Genomic DNA, 15,624 nt, shown 5'->3' with positions numbered 1-15,624 from the left:
ATACAGAAAAATGAAAAATACATTTCAGAAAAATACAAGTGACCAAGTATTTGAGACAGATATGGCTAATAAGCTGATTATTCGATATACATATATTTGCATATACTTATATATGTACATATAGCAAGAAAAGTTGCTAATTACTTTTTTACTGTTTGAATAACACAATGAGGTTTAAATTTGTTTTGCTTTAATAAGATTGATTTATTTTCATTTCTTAGATTTTTTTAATTAATTAAAAATAAAGCTATATAGGTTAAGGAAATAATAAAAAGCAATTTAACTCTTTAAAAATATATTTCAAAAATATGTCATTTAACCATATTTAGCATTCTCATTTAACTTTAAGAAAATACTGGTTTGTATATAAGATGTATGAAAATATGAGCTATATAGAATACTGTTCCAATTGCTATAGAGAATGATATTAAATCTCCACCAAGGTACTTTGAAGGGATGTCAGTATCCTCTTTTAAAGATAAGGAAGCCGTGATTCTCAATGAATAAATAATTTGTTTGAAGTCACAAGGCTTGGAAGTAGAAAGTCTGAATTCAGAGTTTGTGCCTTCTAGGAAGCGGAAGTAATGCTGATTTATTTCTGTTGTCTAAAAACTGTAATGCATTCAGAGAGAAATGGTAAAATTTATTTTAAAATGGCATTTTAGCTTTTTCTTATTTGGCCTGTCTTTAGAGAACCTTTAGTGTCTCTTGAAAAATGCCTGCTGGATAGTGTTGCAGATTTTGGCAGTACTCTATCAAGCCCTTTGGGGTTATGCCAAAGGGACAGGGTCCCATGTGAATTGGATCTGAATTCTCATCCAAATGAACACCTGCTGTCATTGTTCCTTATCAATCCTGTATTTGGCAATGCCAGCTCTCTTTTTATGGTGGAACCTATTCAACACAAGGAAAAGACCTGCTAGTGTTTGACACTAAGTTTTATTTTTTCCCCTCTTAACTAAATGATCCATTGCCCAAGTATCTTGAAGATAAATAAGCTAATATTAGTTTTATCTTTGGCTATGTAGTCCTGTGTTTCTAGGAGTTTACCCAATTATAGTCTAGTCTACTTAAATGGTCTTTTGCTGTCTCTCCCCTCTCTTCTCCCTCTTCTCTTCTTGCCTCTCTCCCTTTCTCTATTCTGTTTGTGTTGCTTTGTAAAGGAAGAAATTTGTTATTACAAAAATATACACCTGTAAAAAAAATTGTACTACACAATCTATTTTTAAAAGTCTCAGTCTCCCCAACTTAGCAGAAACAATTCAAGCAGAAGTAAATTCAATGATACTCTCCCTATGGGAAGCAATAGTGATCATTCATTCTTAGTGTTTGATTCATATTCCTTTGCTTTTGTTTAACTAGTCTGCTGAAAGTATGCCTTTAATTGGAAGGTATTCCAAGTTGATTTTGTACGAGATTAGGGATAAAGTAAAAGTAAGTGCATTTCAAAATTAATTAATTGATCATGCTACATATACCATAAATAGCCCAGTTCAGGTGTTTTTCCTGTAATCTCATACCACAGTAAGATAACTTCATATTATAAAGTATAATATGTTTATGACTTAATAGAATTAAATTTATAAAAAGGAACTCTGTGACTAGATTAAAGAGTTATCGTTGGACGAATAAAAGTGAACCATCTTGATATTTGTACTTCCTAGCAAACCAGAAGTTGGCCATGTATATGTAACAAAATAACATCTTAAATATTAAACGGTAGAGGGGGATTTTTGTAACCTTTATTATAAGCATTGTTTCTATATACCTCTGTCTATATGTCTGGGTGATTTTCATTCATGGATTAATTCAATTACTTGACAAATTTTAGGGTATCAAATGTTTATACAGAAAAAAATTACAGTTAGCTCTATCCTGCAACTCTCTGCCATCTGCAGTGGGCATTGGTCCCTCTCTTTTTGTGCTTCATGCTTTGTTATGCATGAGTAAGCACATTAGCCTTTCATTTCATTCATTAGACTTTTAATCCTTGATTAGTGTTTTCAAGATTCTCTCAAATACACAACTTCTTTATTTCCTTGAGTTTGGTTTTCTTTTTCTTTTATCTCCACTTTGAAACAAAATTAACAGTGAATGTCAACAATAGCCCTTTTCTGTTGAGATGACTGGTAAATATATTAGTTCCTCATTTGAGTGATTAATCATGTGTGGATGAAGAATGGGGAAATATCTCCACACTTGGAATAACAGAGATAATTGTTTAGAGTCAGTTGGAGCAGTCCGTGCTTGAAAAGCTTGGATAGCAGTATTTCACCAGTCTCACACATTGAGTATGATTTCTATCTCATGGAAAAACTCTGTAGTTGCTAAAAGTAAGAAACATCCATTAGGGTCAGAACCGATGCAGTTGGGGTCTCAGAAACAAATTGTATTTGTCACCAATTCCCCAAAAATAAATGTTTCTCTTTGTTGTTGTTGTTTTTTTTTCTATTCAACGAGATATGCCAGAAAGTTGCTTGTGGTCCAAACTGTTATTAATTACACATCAAGACAACCTGAGCAAATTCTGAAGTCAAGTATTGCACTTATCTTTACTAGACATGCACCCTCACACTATCCTTTTACTCATAATTAATCTCAAATAATTAGGAGCCTCTGTACTCCTAATTTCTCCACTTAGGCCATCCTTCTAACTCTTGTTTAACAATATTTTCCATTACTATTTGACATTTACACTCATATGTGCTATCTTCAACATACGTTGAACGTGAGGCCAAAGCCAGTCATTAAAGGAGATATAGAAATTAAATAGCAATAAAGTCTTAGATGTAAATGTAACAAATAATCAATCGTGAAATTATTACATAAATCACTTCTGCATAGAATTTATATGGATCACACATTTTTGCCTAATTTCACATAATCTTCTTGGCAATAATATTGTAAATAAAAGTTCATTTTAAAATGTTTTTTTTAATTTAGTCTACATTTTCATAAGATAATAGGATCATAAACCATCCTGTTTTTGTTTTCTATTTTCTCCCCTTAGGATGCCTCCATTGCACACAGATTCCACATCATGAGAGAAAAACACCCAGAGAAATTCAACAGTAGGTAAGGTGACAAAAGAGATGAACTTATAGATATAGTTGCTGAATTCTGCCATAAAAAGATCACTAGATGGTACAGAATATTTTATAATCTACTGGCTTTATGAGGCTTTGTGTGCGTGTGTGTTTGTGTGTAAATATTAAGATGGTAGGATAAATGAATTAAATTTTTCTTAGGTTGTGATGAAACTATAATGAGGAATGCAATGGGTCATCTCTATTTCATTCTCATGTACTATAAAGAAAGATTTCAAGTAAAATATGAAATTAATAGTTTTAAGACACACTGGAAGTTTGCATGACGTATATGAACAGCAATCAACCTTAATCCCAAGGAAAAACACAGGGTTCTGATTTGATAATGCTAAGTGTATATTACATAGGGATTATATATCTTTGGACTATCAGCTTCAAATTGACCTAAACTAAATGCAAAAGAAATTATAGTATATCAATGCCAATATAAATTATTTTTAGGGAAATTTCTTCAAGGAGAAAAGCCTTGACGAACAAAATTTCTTTCCTCATAAGAGCAATAGGCAAACATTTTTTCTTCAAAAATGTAGACATTGACCTTCACAGTTACTCAGGGAAATAGGAAAGCCTTGGTTCCATATCTTCCCCATTTCTAGAAGGAAACGTGGCTCTCTCCACCTCACTCCCCTAGAAAAGTGGGGCAGAAGAAGTGAATTATCTTTTGCTTCAGTTATACTCATTTCCACTCTATTCAGCTCACAAAGCTACAAAACCATAACTAGCATTTCTGTATAGATATTTAAGTGACTTTATCTATTAATATTCAAAGCCAAGGGCTTTATTGTCACTGCATTTGGCTGACATCTTGCCATAAATGTTATAGACCATTTATTAGATACCTGCCCCTGGACATTCTTATATTTATTTCAATTTTGTCACTCATGAGTACATTGATGTAATCTTCTCCCATGTAGGTTCACAATAAATAAAATGCTGTTAAAAACTATTTCAAAATTGTTTTATAGTTTTCTAAATATTAAAATTGAGTGCACTACTTTATGCATAAATCATCACAGCAAATGTTTCATGAGTTTGTATCTAATTTTTCCTTAAATTTACCTATTGAGATCTTTTTAGTAGGCCGGGCACGGTGGCTCACGCCTGTAATCCCAGCACTTTGGGAGGCCAAGGCGGGCAGATCATGAGGTCAGGAGTTTGAGACCAGCCTGACCAACATGAGGAAACTGTGTCTGTACTAAAAATACAAAAATGAGGGCATGGTGGTGGGTGCCTGTAACCCAAGCTACTCAAGAGGCTGAGGCAGGAGAATCGTTTGAACCCGGGAGGCAGAGGTTGCAGTGAGCCGAGATTGCACCATTGCACTCCAGCCTGGGCAACAGAGTGAGATTCCGTCTCAAAAAAAAAAAAAATGTTTTTAATAACTAAAAACATAATCTAATACCTATGTTGGGTATTTCCTTGATTTGTTTTTTACCCTACAAATAAATCATGAATAAAACAAATAAAACAAATAAGTATAGTTTTCTTACAGTTCAGAAAACTATACTTTTTATCGTAAAGAAAATGAAATAAATGCATATATGGATATATATGTGTACATATATTTTCAGAATAATTCACACAAATTTTATAACTCTGGTTGCTTCTGGAGACGGGAACAAAGTGGTTGTGGTGACAACTGTATTTTTCTTTATTGTACTGTTTGAATTTTGCTCCAGGTGCGTTTCAAAATTAAATCAAAGTAATCTAATTAAAATTTTGCACCTATAAGTTGTCTTTGTACCTAGAATACACATTTTTATTTTACAAGATTTAGTTTCAGTCCATGAAACACATGTAAAAATAAATTGACATAACAGTGAAAGTATATGTACTGTATAGATTTCAGCACTTGATTATACACCTCAAATATCCTGGAAATGAATATAGCTATTAATGTATACAAAACATATTATAAGATAGAGTAGTCTATGCTTTCCCACATGTCATTCTATGAAGCATTCATATTTATATTCATATATATTATTTATGTTATATTCATAAAGAAGTTTATATTCATATATTAAAATAGGTTTCAAGCAAAAAACCAAAGTGTGTTTGGATAATACCTTTTGGAGTGTACCTCTTAGAGAGTTTAACACAAAAAGTTCATTAAAGGCTTTAAGAAATATACCAAGAAAACAAATGTTTACAATTTATAAGGCATTACTGTCCTAAACTTATTGAGGAGAGAGGGAAAGAGACAGAAAAGGAGAGCCATAGCAACAGAAAAAGGAGAGAATTGTGGCAGCGGGGTGAGAGGGCAGGGGAGAATTGAATGTATAGAGAGGTATATCAATATATTTATGTGCTAATCATATTTGACAACCTATGTGTAAGAATGCCAATATTCATTACCCTCTGTCAAGCATCAGAGGCTAATGAATTTCTTTCTGCAGAATAATTTTTAAGTCTTCTTACTCATAAAGACTCCTATTATTCACATATCTATTTAATTTTTTATTACTAATAGCTCTACTAATTTTTGACATTCCTCACTGCTCAATATGTGATTAGATGCCATTTACAACGTGTTTGTAAAGTGCAATGTTTTTTATAAGATGTAAAACTAACTTTATTAAAACTTTTTTGCAAATTTGAGTCATGAATGAATCTCGCTTATAAATAGCTTATAGGGAGTCTTTGCTAGAGATAATAACATAGAAAATGCTCTCTAAAATGACACAAAGTCACAGGTTTCTATTGCGAGTTGACGAACCAGGTATAGAGTAGATGTTCGATGTATTATTGGCCAAATATTTTTTAAGATAATGATCAGCCACAGAATTCCATATATTACCACATCAATTAGGCATGTATGTTTCAATCTATACATTTGCAGATTAAGTCTACAGTTATCATTTCAAGCATTTAGGCAATTCCCTAAACCATAATGTGATATATTCAGGATATGAACATTTTCTGATGAATTTCTGTGAGGAAGACATATTGTACCCAAGCAATTTCGTACTTACGATGGCAGATAGTTCAGATTTCAACATTGCGACAGGCTCAGCCATAGCACACTTTCATATTTTCAGGAATTTGCAAATGGATTTTTTTAAGTACTCCTAATAATGGTATTTCAGATCAGATCTCTTGTCACAATAAATCACATGCCATTAATATTATCCTCCAGCATGCTCACCTTGAAATTCATTTATATTTTAAAGAACATGATGTTTCTAACATTATCTTAAGGAAATTAATTACCAAAATATATAGTTCTGTTCTCTATGCTTCTTATGACAGAAATTGAAAGAACAGGGAAAGGTAATGATTTTTCCGGTGCTTAAGAGAGTGCTAGTTGAAAGGTTTATATCATATTCTTTCCAAATTTCTATATAAATCTAAGTTAACTGTTAAAAGAAAGCATGCTATTTAACTTCCTAAACTTTAAGATATTCTTCCAACAAACTGAATTTGAATAAAACCTTCCAGTCCTTTAGACTCAAGAAAAAAAAGCTAAATATTTATGCTACTAGAATTTTAAACTATTTATTACATAATATTGGTATTTAAAATATTTATATGAATTGTCAATTAGTATTCATAAACCTATTTACATTCATAATTCACATACATAATACTTCTCATGGTGCTATTTAGAGAGATGACTTTAAATACTTCCTTTTTTGAAAAAAAGGATATTAATAATTATTTATTACTACACTAAAATAAGCAACATTAAAAAGGGCAATTATAAAGGCGTATAATGATTTTAGAAAAACATGCAAAGCAGTGTGGAATTCCTTGTGTAAAACTATGTAACATTGAAAAGGACTTCCAAGTAACATGCAAAATGGAACCAGTTATAGGAAAAGTATTAGCAGTGTATTACTCTGTTTTCACGCTGCTGATAAAGACATATCTGAGACTGGACAATTTACAAAAGAAAGGTTTATTGGACTTACAGTTCCACATGGCTGAGAAGGCCTCACAATCATGGCAGAAGGCAAGGAGGAGCAAGTCACGTCTTATGTGGCTGGCAGCAGGCAAAGAGAGAGAGAGCTTGTGCAGGGAAACTCCCCCATATAGAACCATCAGATCTCATGAGACATTCACTATCATAAGAACAGCATGGAAAAAACTTACCCCCATGATTCAATTACCACCCACCAGGTCCTTCCCACAACACATGGAATTTCAAGATGATATTTGAGTGGGAATATGGCCAAATCATATCATTCTGCCCATGGCCCCTCCCAAATCTCATGTCCTCATATTTCAAAACCAATCATGCCTTCCCAATAGTCCCCCAAAGTCTTAATTCATTTCAGCATTAACTCAAAAGTCCACAGTCCAAAGTCTTATTTGAGACAAGGCAAGTCCCTTTTGCCTATGAGCCTACAAAATCAAAAGCAAGTTAGTTACTTCCTAGATACAATGGGAGTACAGACATTGAGTAAATACAGCCATTCCAAATGGGAGACATTGGCCAAAACAAAGGGGCTACATGCCCCCACACAACTGCAAAATCCAGTGGGGCAGTCAAATCTTAAAGCCCCAAAATGATCTCCTTTTGACTCTATGTCTCACATCCAGGTCAAGCTGATGCAAGAGGTAGGCTTCCATGACCTTGAGCAGCTCTGCCCCTGTGGCTTTCCAGGGTATAGTCCCCCATCCTGGCTGCTTTCACGGGCTGGCATTGAGTGTCTGGGGCTTCTCCAGGTACATGGTGCAAGCTGTCAGTGGATCTATCATTCTGGGGTCTGGAGGATGGTGGCCCTCTTCTCACAGCTCCACTAGGTGGTGCCCCAGTAGGGATGCTTTGTGGGGGTTCTGACCCCACATTTCCCTTCCTCATTGCCCTAGCAGAGGTTCTCTGTGAGAGTCCTGCCCCTGCAGCAAACTGCTTCCTGGGCATCCAGGCATTTCCATACATACTTTGAAATCTAGGCAGAGGTTCTCAAACCCCAGTTCTTTACTTCTGTGCACTCTCAGGCTCAACACCATGTGGGAGCTGCTGAGGCTTGAGCCTTGCACCCTCTGAAGCTATGGTTTGAGCTCTATGTTGGCCCCTTTCAGCCATGGGTGGTGCAGCTGGGACACAGGACACCAAGTCCCTTGGCTTCACGCAGCATGGGGACCCTCGGCTTGGCCCACAAAACCATTTTTTCCTCTTATGCCTCTGGGCCTATCATGGGAGAGCCTACTGCAAAGGTCTCTGACATGCCCTGGAGACATTTTCCCCCATTGTCTTGGGGATTAACGTTTGACTCCTCATTACTTATGCAAACTTCTGCAGCCTGCTTGAATTTCTCCTCAGAAAATGGGATTTTCTTTTCTATAGCATTGTCAGGCTGCAAATTTTCCAAACTTTGATGTTCTACTTCCCTTATAAAACTGAGTGCCTTTAACAGCACCCAAGTCACCTCTTGAATGGTTTGCTGCTTAGAAATTTCTTCCTCCAGATACCCTAAATCATCTCTCTTGAGTTCCACAAATCTCTAGGGCAGGGACAAAGTGCGACCAGTCTCTTTGCTAAAACATAACAAGTCATCTTTGCTCCAGTTCCCAACCAGTTCCTCATCTCCATCTGAGACCACCTCAGCCTGGATATCATTGTCCGTATCATTATCAGCATTTTGGTCAAAGCCATTCAACAAGTCTCTAGATAGCTCCAAACTTTCCCTCATTTTCCTGCCTTCTTTTGAGTCCTCCAAAGTGTTCCAACCTCTGCCTGTTACCCAGTTGCAAAGTTGCTCTCACATTTTTGGGTATCTTTTCAGCAGTGCCCCATTCTACTGGTACCAATTTATTGCATTAGTCCGTTTTCATGCTGCTGATAGACATTAATTAGAGATTGGACAATTTACAAAAGAAAGGTTTATTGGACTTACAGTTCCACATGGCTGGGAAAGCCTCACAATCATGGTGGAAGGCAAGGAGGAACAAGTCACATTGTACGTGGATGGTGGCAGGCAATGAGAGGGCTAGCTTGTGCAGGGAAACTCCTCCTTACAGAATTATCCGATCTTGTGAGGCTTATTCATTATCATGAGAACAGCATGGGAAAGACCTGCCTCCATGATTCAATTACTTCCCACTGGGTCCCTCACACAACATGTGGAAATTCAAGATGAGATTTGGTGGGGAAACAGCCAAACCGTATCAGGTGGTCTTACAAAGATTTCTTAAAAATCTAGTCATAGCATGATTTCAGTGATTCAATTCAAATTCTTATTGTGTGACACCTAAAACCATTTTACTAGAATAAACTAAAAGAAATTAGCTAGTAAGCACTTATGGCCAGCGATCACAATAATACTGTTTAAATCCACTCAGCTTATTTCAAAGTATCTGGTCTCTAATTTTTGGAATGAAACAAAGATAGTTTCTCAGCCCCCTGGTCAGAAGTATGTGATTTATTTCTGTACTACTTTCTGCTTTTTCTTTCTTGGGCTTTAGTAACTACACAGTTTGTGGAACATACTGTGTACTCAATAGATATTTATTCTTTAAGTTATTTACTATTTCATGGTATATTTATCTTCTCTATATTTTTCTATATATCTTACTACCTTTATAGTTTATGCTTTTATAGTGCAAAAAATGCAATAAAGATTGAACTGTGATACGTAGAGTGAGTCTTGATTCTACATAACTATTATTTGAGGTATTAATACCTTTTAGTTTTCTCAGCCTTTATGTACGTAACCTTCAAGAACCAGCAATGCAAAACAAACAAAAATTCTTCAACATAAATCCCTGAGCACTGTGTCCTACAAATAAATAATATGAGATTACTTATAGATTAGTTTGTGCTTATTATCAATTTATATGTCAGTAGTATACAATTTTCAACTTATTATTCTTTATGTGTTGATGGTATTGAACTGAAGACTATAAAATATCACTCTCCTTATACATATATGTATGCTTATACATATATGTGTGTGTGTATATATGTATGTATACACATATATACATACCTATATATGTATATATACATATATTCCATACCTATATATGTATATATACATATATTCCATACCTAGATATGTATATATACATATATTCCATACCTAGATATGTATATATACATATATTCCATACCTAGATATGTATATATACATATATTCCATACCTAGATATGTATATATACATATATTCCATACCTAGATATGTATATATACATATATTCCATACCTAGATATGTATATATACATATATTCCATACCTAGATATGTATATATACATATATTCCATACCTAGATATGTATATATACATATATTCCATACCTAGATATGTATATATACATATATTCCATACCTATATATGTATATATACATATATTCCATACCTATATATGTATATATACATATATTCCATACCTATATATGTATATATACATATATTCCATACCTATATATGTATATATACATATATTCCATACCTATATATGTATATATACATATATTCCATATATATGGAAAATTATCATTTCTAAGAATAGAAAAATCAAACCTGTGTATTTTTTTTCTATTTTGCTATAGAGACAAAGAAAAGCCCACAGACTAGAGTAATAGAACACAAAATTGCCATTTGTTATCTAGAGATAAAAAATTCCATTAAAGTTCTAGAATATAATGAGAAGTTAAAAATAAAATATTTCAGTAGTGACAGAAAAATGCTATATCAAAGCCAAATATTTTTACTTACCATATAAAGTACCATTGAGAAATTGTTTCTGTGAATTCAACAAAATACTTTTGAAGTTCCAGAGCAATTCAAATTGTCTTACATCATGATGATATATTCTGTTGATATATTCATATTTATAATTTTCTTGATCTTCTGTAAGAATCTTTAACGTACAAATGATAAAAGCCAATTGAAAATTGGCATCCAATGAATTTCATGACATATTCTCTTAAATGTATATCTTACATATATTTTTGAGTCAGGTATGACATAGCAAATAGAATATAGAAGATATTTGTATTTATTTTCCTCTGAAGGCTTTTAACACGTATCTTTGTAGAATCACATTTGTAGGAATTCATGTTTTATTTCACTTTAAACTTTTAGGAATTAAACTGTTATTTCAGGAGTACAATTGATTTTTAAATTACTGACATTCACAATCTATTAAAAACAGTGAAAGTAAAGAAAGGATGAAGTATATCACAATGTTATCATTCAGGTATTTGACCTCACTTTTGCCTCAGTCAAGACAACTTCATTAGTGTAGACTGAATTGTTTTCATTTAAAAATGTAAATTATTATCATGTTTTAAGGCACACTTCTACCTTGTGTATATGTCACTATCTTATTAGCCGACTAGGTAAACAGTACTACTGAAATTAAAAGTTAAATGTTTTTGATTTTTAGTGTTTTGAATAAAATCAGTTTTATTAGAAATAGTGGTGTTGTGCAGGGACCTTTTGAAGAGAATCATATCTTCATGAGAGTTTCATGTCCTAAAGCACTTTTATGTCTTTAGTTTCTGTGTACTAGAATGAATTGATGTGTTTTTAAAGAAGAAACATACTCATTTTTCATTCTAACTTAGAATACTTTGCTATATCATTTAAATGAAATTTTTGAAATTTGTGTGTGTAAGCATTATCATGAGGCCAGTTTTTCCATATGACTAAATTACGGTTTGCCTATAAACCATATAGTGTACAGATAAATAAATAGGTAAATATATAGATGTATATATGTGTATACAGATATGTATTTGTGATGCATCGATTTATATATTTGTATACATATATATTTGCTAAGAGTTTTCATTTTATCATATTTATATAAATCTCTTACAATTATGTGTGCTCTTCTATGTGTGTATTCCTAATGTAAAGCTTTTAAAATAATTTACTATGCTCCTGGATTCATATATTTTTATTTGTATGTTGAGACTTGCTTAAATACTTTGTTGGATCTGAGCAGGTAGAAATGAGAATGGTTAAATGAGTCAGGACTGTGTGTGTTCTCATGCAGGGGGTTTCAATTCACCTGAAGCTTCCTGCATCATTTCTTGGCACCATTAATAAAACCAGAACACTTACTTCTGTATCCAGGCTGTTTAAAATCATGTTTGTAAGATGGCTCTTTGGAATAGAGTGAGTGAGGACTGGAGGATGAATAGAGAAGGGAATAACTTTTCTCCCTTCCTTTTTTGCCCCTCACTCTCTTTCTTCTTTCACACCAAATTTTTTATTCTCCTGTTCATTTTTTATTTTTGCCCCTGCAGTGAAGTAACAAAAAATATTAATAAAGTTTCTGAAGTTTGGATAAAATACTGCTTATCTGCTATTGATTTGGTTGTTTACTTTTTCTGCAAACATTTACTAAGGAGCCCTGTTTATTTGATGGGCATTCAGCTAAGGCCTAGATTTTTAGAATCTAAGGTAAATGAAGAAATGGAACTTGGGATTACAGAGAGCTTAGATAATCGTAAGTTCCACAGAAGAATATAAACCAGAGAAAAATTCTACTTTGTAACTGTACAGAGGGAAGATATTTCCTGGGGCTCCCAAATTAAGGTGACCATTGAGCTCTAACAGATACATGCTGAAGTAAGGGTTGATTGTATATGCTCTCATTTAAATAAAACAGAAATATTTACTTCTAGTTTCTGTTTGCAAGATACTTACATTTTATTATTATCATTTCCATGCAAATATTTTAAATATTTTCCCCTTGATTTTGCCTTTCGATTCCTAGGGTTTGTATTATTACTTTACATGAATTTGCGTGTGGTCTATGCAAAAATTTTATATACACACACATACAAATACTTCCAGGATAACAAATAAAGAAACAAGATTTGTAAAGTAACAGTAATTAATTCAGAGATGTCCACAAGATTACAAGAATAATTCAAGTTTAAGTATTTTCTTATAGGGAAGAGTATTAAACAGTAAAAAACCACTTTTAGAAAAAATTTCTACTCATTGTTGTAGCTTGTATGCCTACACGCAAACTTTCAGGAAGTATTTGTTAAATTAAAACACAAAGAAAATTATTTATTGTTCCTTATAAGCTGACAACAATATATATATGTAACAGATATATTACATAGATAATATTATATATAATAATTTTAATTAGTCCATAATAAGTAAACTATCAATTTAGTTTAAAGGGAAGAAACTGCACATAAGCTTGGACAACAGTTAAATCTATTATTTCTAAAATCCCTATCCTGAATTTATCTCGTGTTTTATGGTGAAAACACTGAAGCTTCTGTTCCCTTGTGTTCAGCCCTGCCACCTAGGTTAGCATCAGCCTCTCCAACGGCAACAAAATTCAATTGTGTTCTGGAGACAGAAGCGATCCTCTAAACTAATTAGACAATGGACAGTCTCCTTTTGGAAATAAGCCTGTGACCTTAACCGGTATCAATGATAGAATTTTCTTCCCCTTTGATGTTCATAGATAGCCGATAGATCTGTATTTGGAATTGACTAGAGTTCAATTGCTGTTTTGTTAGTATAAATAAAATCCGTGCCATATAATGTAGTTAATTTGATATGAAATTTAAATACTTAATTTCTAATATATAGATGTGTTAGAATTCATTCTATCAATAATATAATAAAAATGCTTTTTGATTCTTCTGGAATAGAATCAATTGATTCTTGGTGGCAATTATCCCAGGGAACAATGTTGAGGACCCTCGTTGTAACACTTCTTTACAGGACATATTAAGTAGAAGGTAAGCCTGGCTTGAACTTTTTCCAAAGAGGTTAATCACCTCATTATAAGGTAATCTTACCTAGAAAGTAATCCCCTGGCATGGCTAATTGGAACTAATTATATCCTCTGCGTTGCTTCTCCCTCCACATAAGCATTAGTTACTCATGCATTTCTTTTGGAATACATGTAGTTATGTGAAAATGTTCAACGTTATTTTCTGACTGAACAAAGTTAATTCTAAAATATTAACCTTGAATGATTTATTTCTTAAAAAATGGTTCAGTCATAAACATTGCTCTTTGAAGAGAAAAATAATATTCTCACATATGCAGCATTTTGAAATTTGTATTTTCTGCATTAACAGTGTTTTCATATTGGGATATGTAATGCCATGGTTCCCAAACTTCAGTCAGCATAATAATTACATCATACAGAATTAAAAATGTATGTTATGTTTTATATAAGTATATATATAATATGCGTACATATATTTGTCTGTTACTTATATTTTATATTTTATTTTTATTAAAAACATAAGTTGTATTTAGTTATGATGTTCAATAGGATTCTTTGATGTTTGTATACATTGTGGAATGCCTAAATCAAGATATTTCACACATGCATTAACTCATATACTTTTGTGGAATTAACATTTAAAATCTCTTTTAGAAAATTTCTAGCAATTTTATATAAATAATATGGTTAATAGTTATATAAATAAGTATGTAATAAAATATTTAAAAACAGTAAGTAATAAAATAATTATATAAATATATTTATGACAATTAGCTTATATAAACATATAATAATTATATACGTAACATACAAAAACTCATTAAGCGTAAATATGGTACATGTATATACAACTTTCTGTCCTTTTATGCTTTGATTTAATTGGTTCAAGGCATAGTCCAGAAATTTTCATTTTTGACCATGTCCTCCAGAAACTCTGATGGACATAGTCCAAGAACTGTGCTTTGACAAGCACAGCTCCACATCACTCCCTAGATAGGAACTTCAGTAGCTTGACTGGTCAAAATAAGAGACTGACAAAGTCATCAGGCTGAATCCATCTAGCCTCTCTATATAAACGCCATCGTTATTAATGTTGCTATTTATTTATTTTGAGACAAGTCTTGCTCTGTCGCCAGGCTGCAGTGCAGTGGCACGATCTCAGCTCACTGCAACCTCCGCCTCCCAGGTTCAAGCGATTCTACTGCCTCAGCCTCCTAAGTAGCTGGGACTACAGATGTGCACCACCATGCCCAGCTAATTTTTGTGTTTTTTTTTTTTTTTTTTGGTTTATTCATTCAACAAAGATTTATTGAATGTATTTATGGAACACTGAGGATACAGTAGTAAACAAGAAACCCTCCTTGTGATTAGTAAATTACACTCTAGTGAATCTTGGTCCAAGGTTCTTGCCCCTATTTTGCAGTGTTGACTGGCTGCAACTGTTTAGGCCTGTCACTGTATTTAAAAAACATTTCTAAGGTGTTAACTGGTCTTGCTGGTACTAAAATCGACTTTAACTTTCTTTGGTACATTTTTAACAGGACAGGGTTTCACCATGTTAGCCAGGATTGTCTCGATCTCTTGACCTCGTGATCCACCTGCCTTGGCCTCCCAAAGTGCTGGGATTATGGGCATGAGCCACCACACCTGGCCTTAATGTTGCTATTTTAAGTATGGTCCAAAGCTCTGTTGATCAAAGCTTGCTGAGTGCTTCTAGGCACTCAATGAGCGCTTGTTCGTATTTTTCAATGAAAGATAAGACCAGTTTGATTACCTCATTCCTGTTTCATAGTCACCAAACCACTGACAACTCCTGCTTTATTTAACCTTTTTATGTTTATGATCCC

At 33.3% G+C, this 15,624-nt stretch overlaps 1 protein-coding gene across 21 annotated transcripts in view; it reads left to right on the top strand.

The window, feature by feature from the left end:
• The window catches only part of DGKB (diacylglycerol kinase beta), an 835,560-nt gene that overhangs the window by 486,345 nt on the left and 333,591 nt on the right, over positions 1 to 15,624 (top strand). For all 21 annotated transcript variants that reach the window (XM_034963734.3, XM_057302827.2, XM_057302829.2 and 18 more), the window contains one exon: positions 3,011 to 3,075. In XM_034963734.3, coding sequence (XP_034819625.1) covers positions 3,011 to 3,075 — 65 coding nt within the window. The remainder of the gene's footprint in view (positions 1 to 3,010; positions 3,076 to 15,624) is intronic.

This window comes from Pan paniscus, chromosome 6 (genome assembly GCF_029289425.2).
Source record: "Pan paniscus chromosome 6, NHGRI_mPanPan1-v2.0_pri, whole genome shotgun sequence".
Taxonomy (NCBI): domain Eukaryota; kingdom Metazoa; phylum Chordata; class Mammalia; order Primates; family Hominidae; genus Pan; species Pan paniscus.
This window is presented reverse-complemented; position numbering and strand designations above follow the sequence as displayed.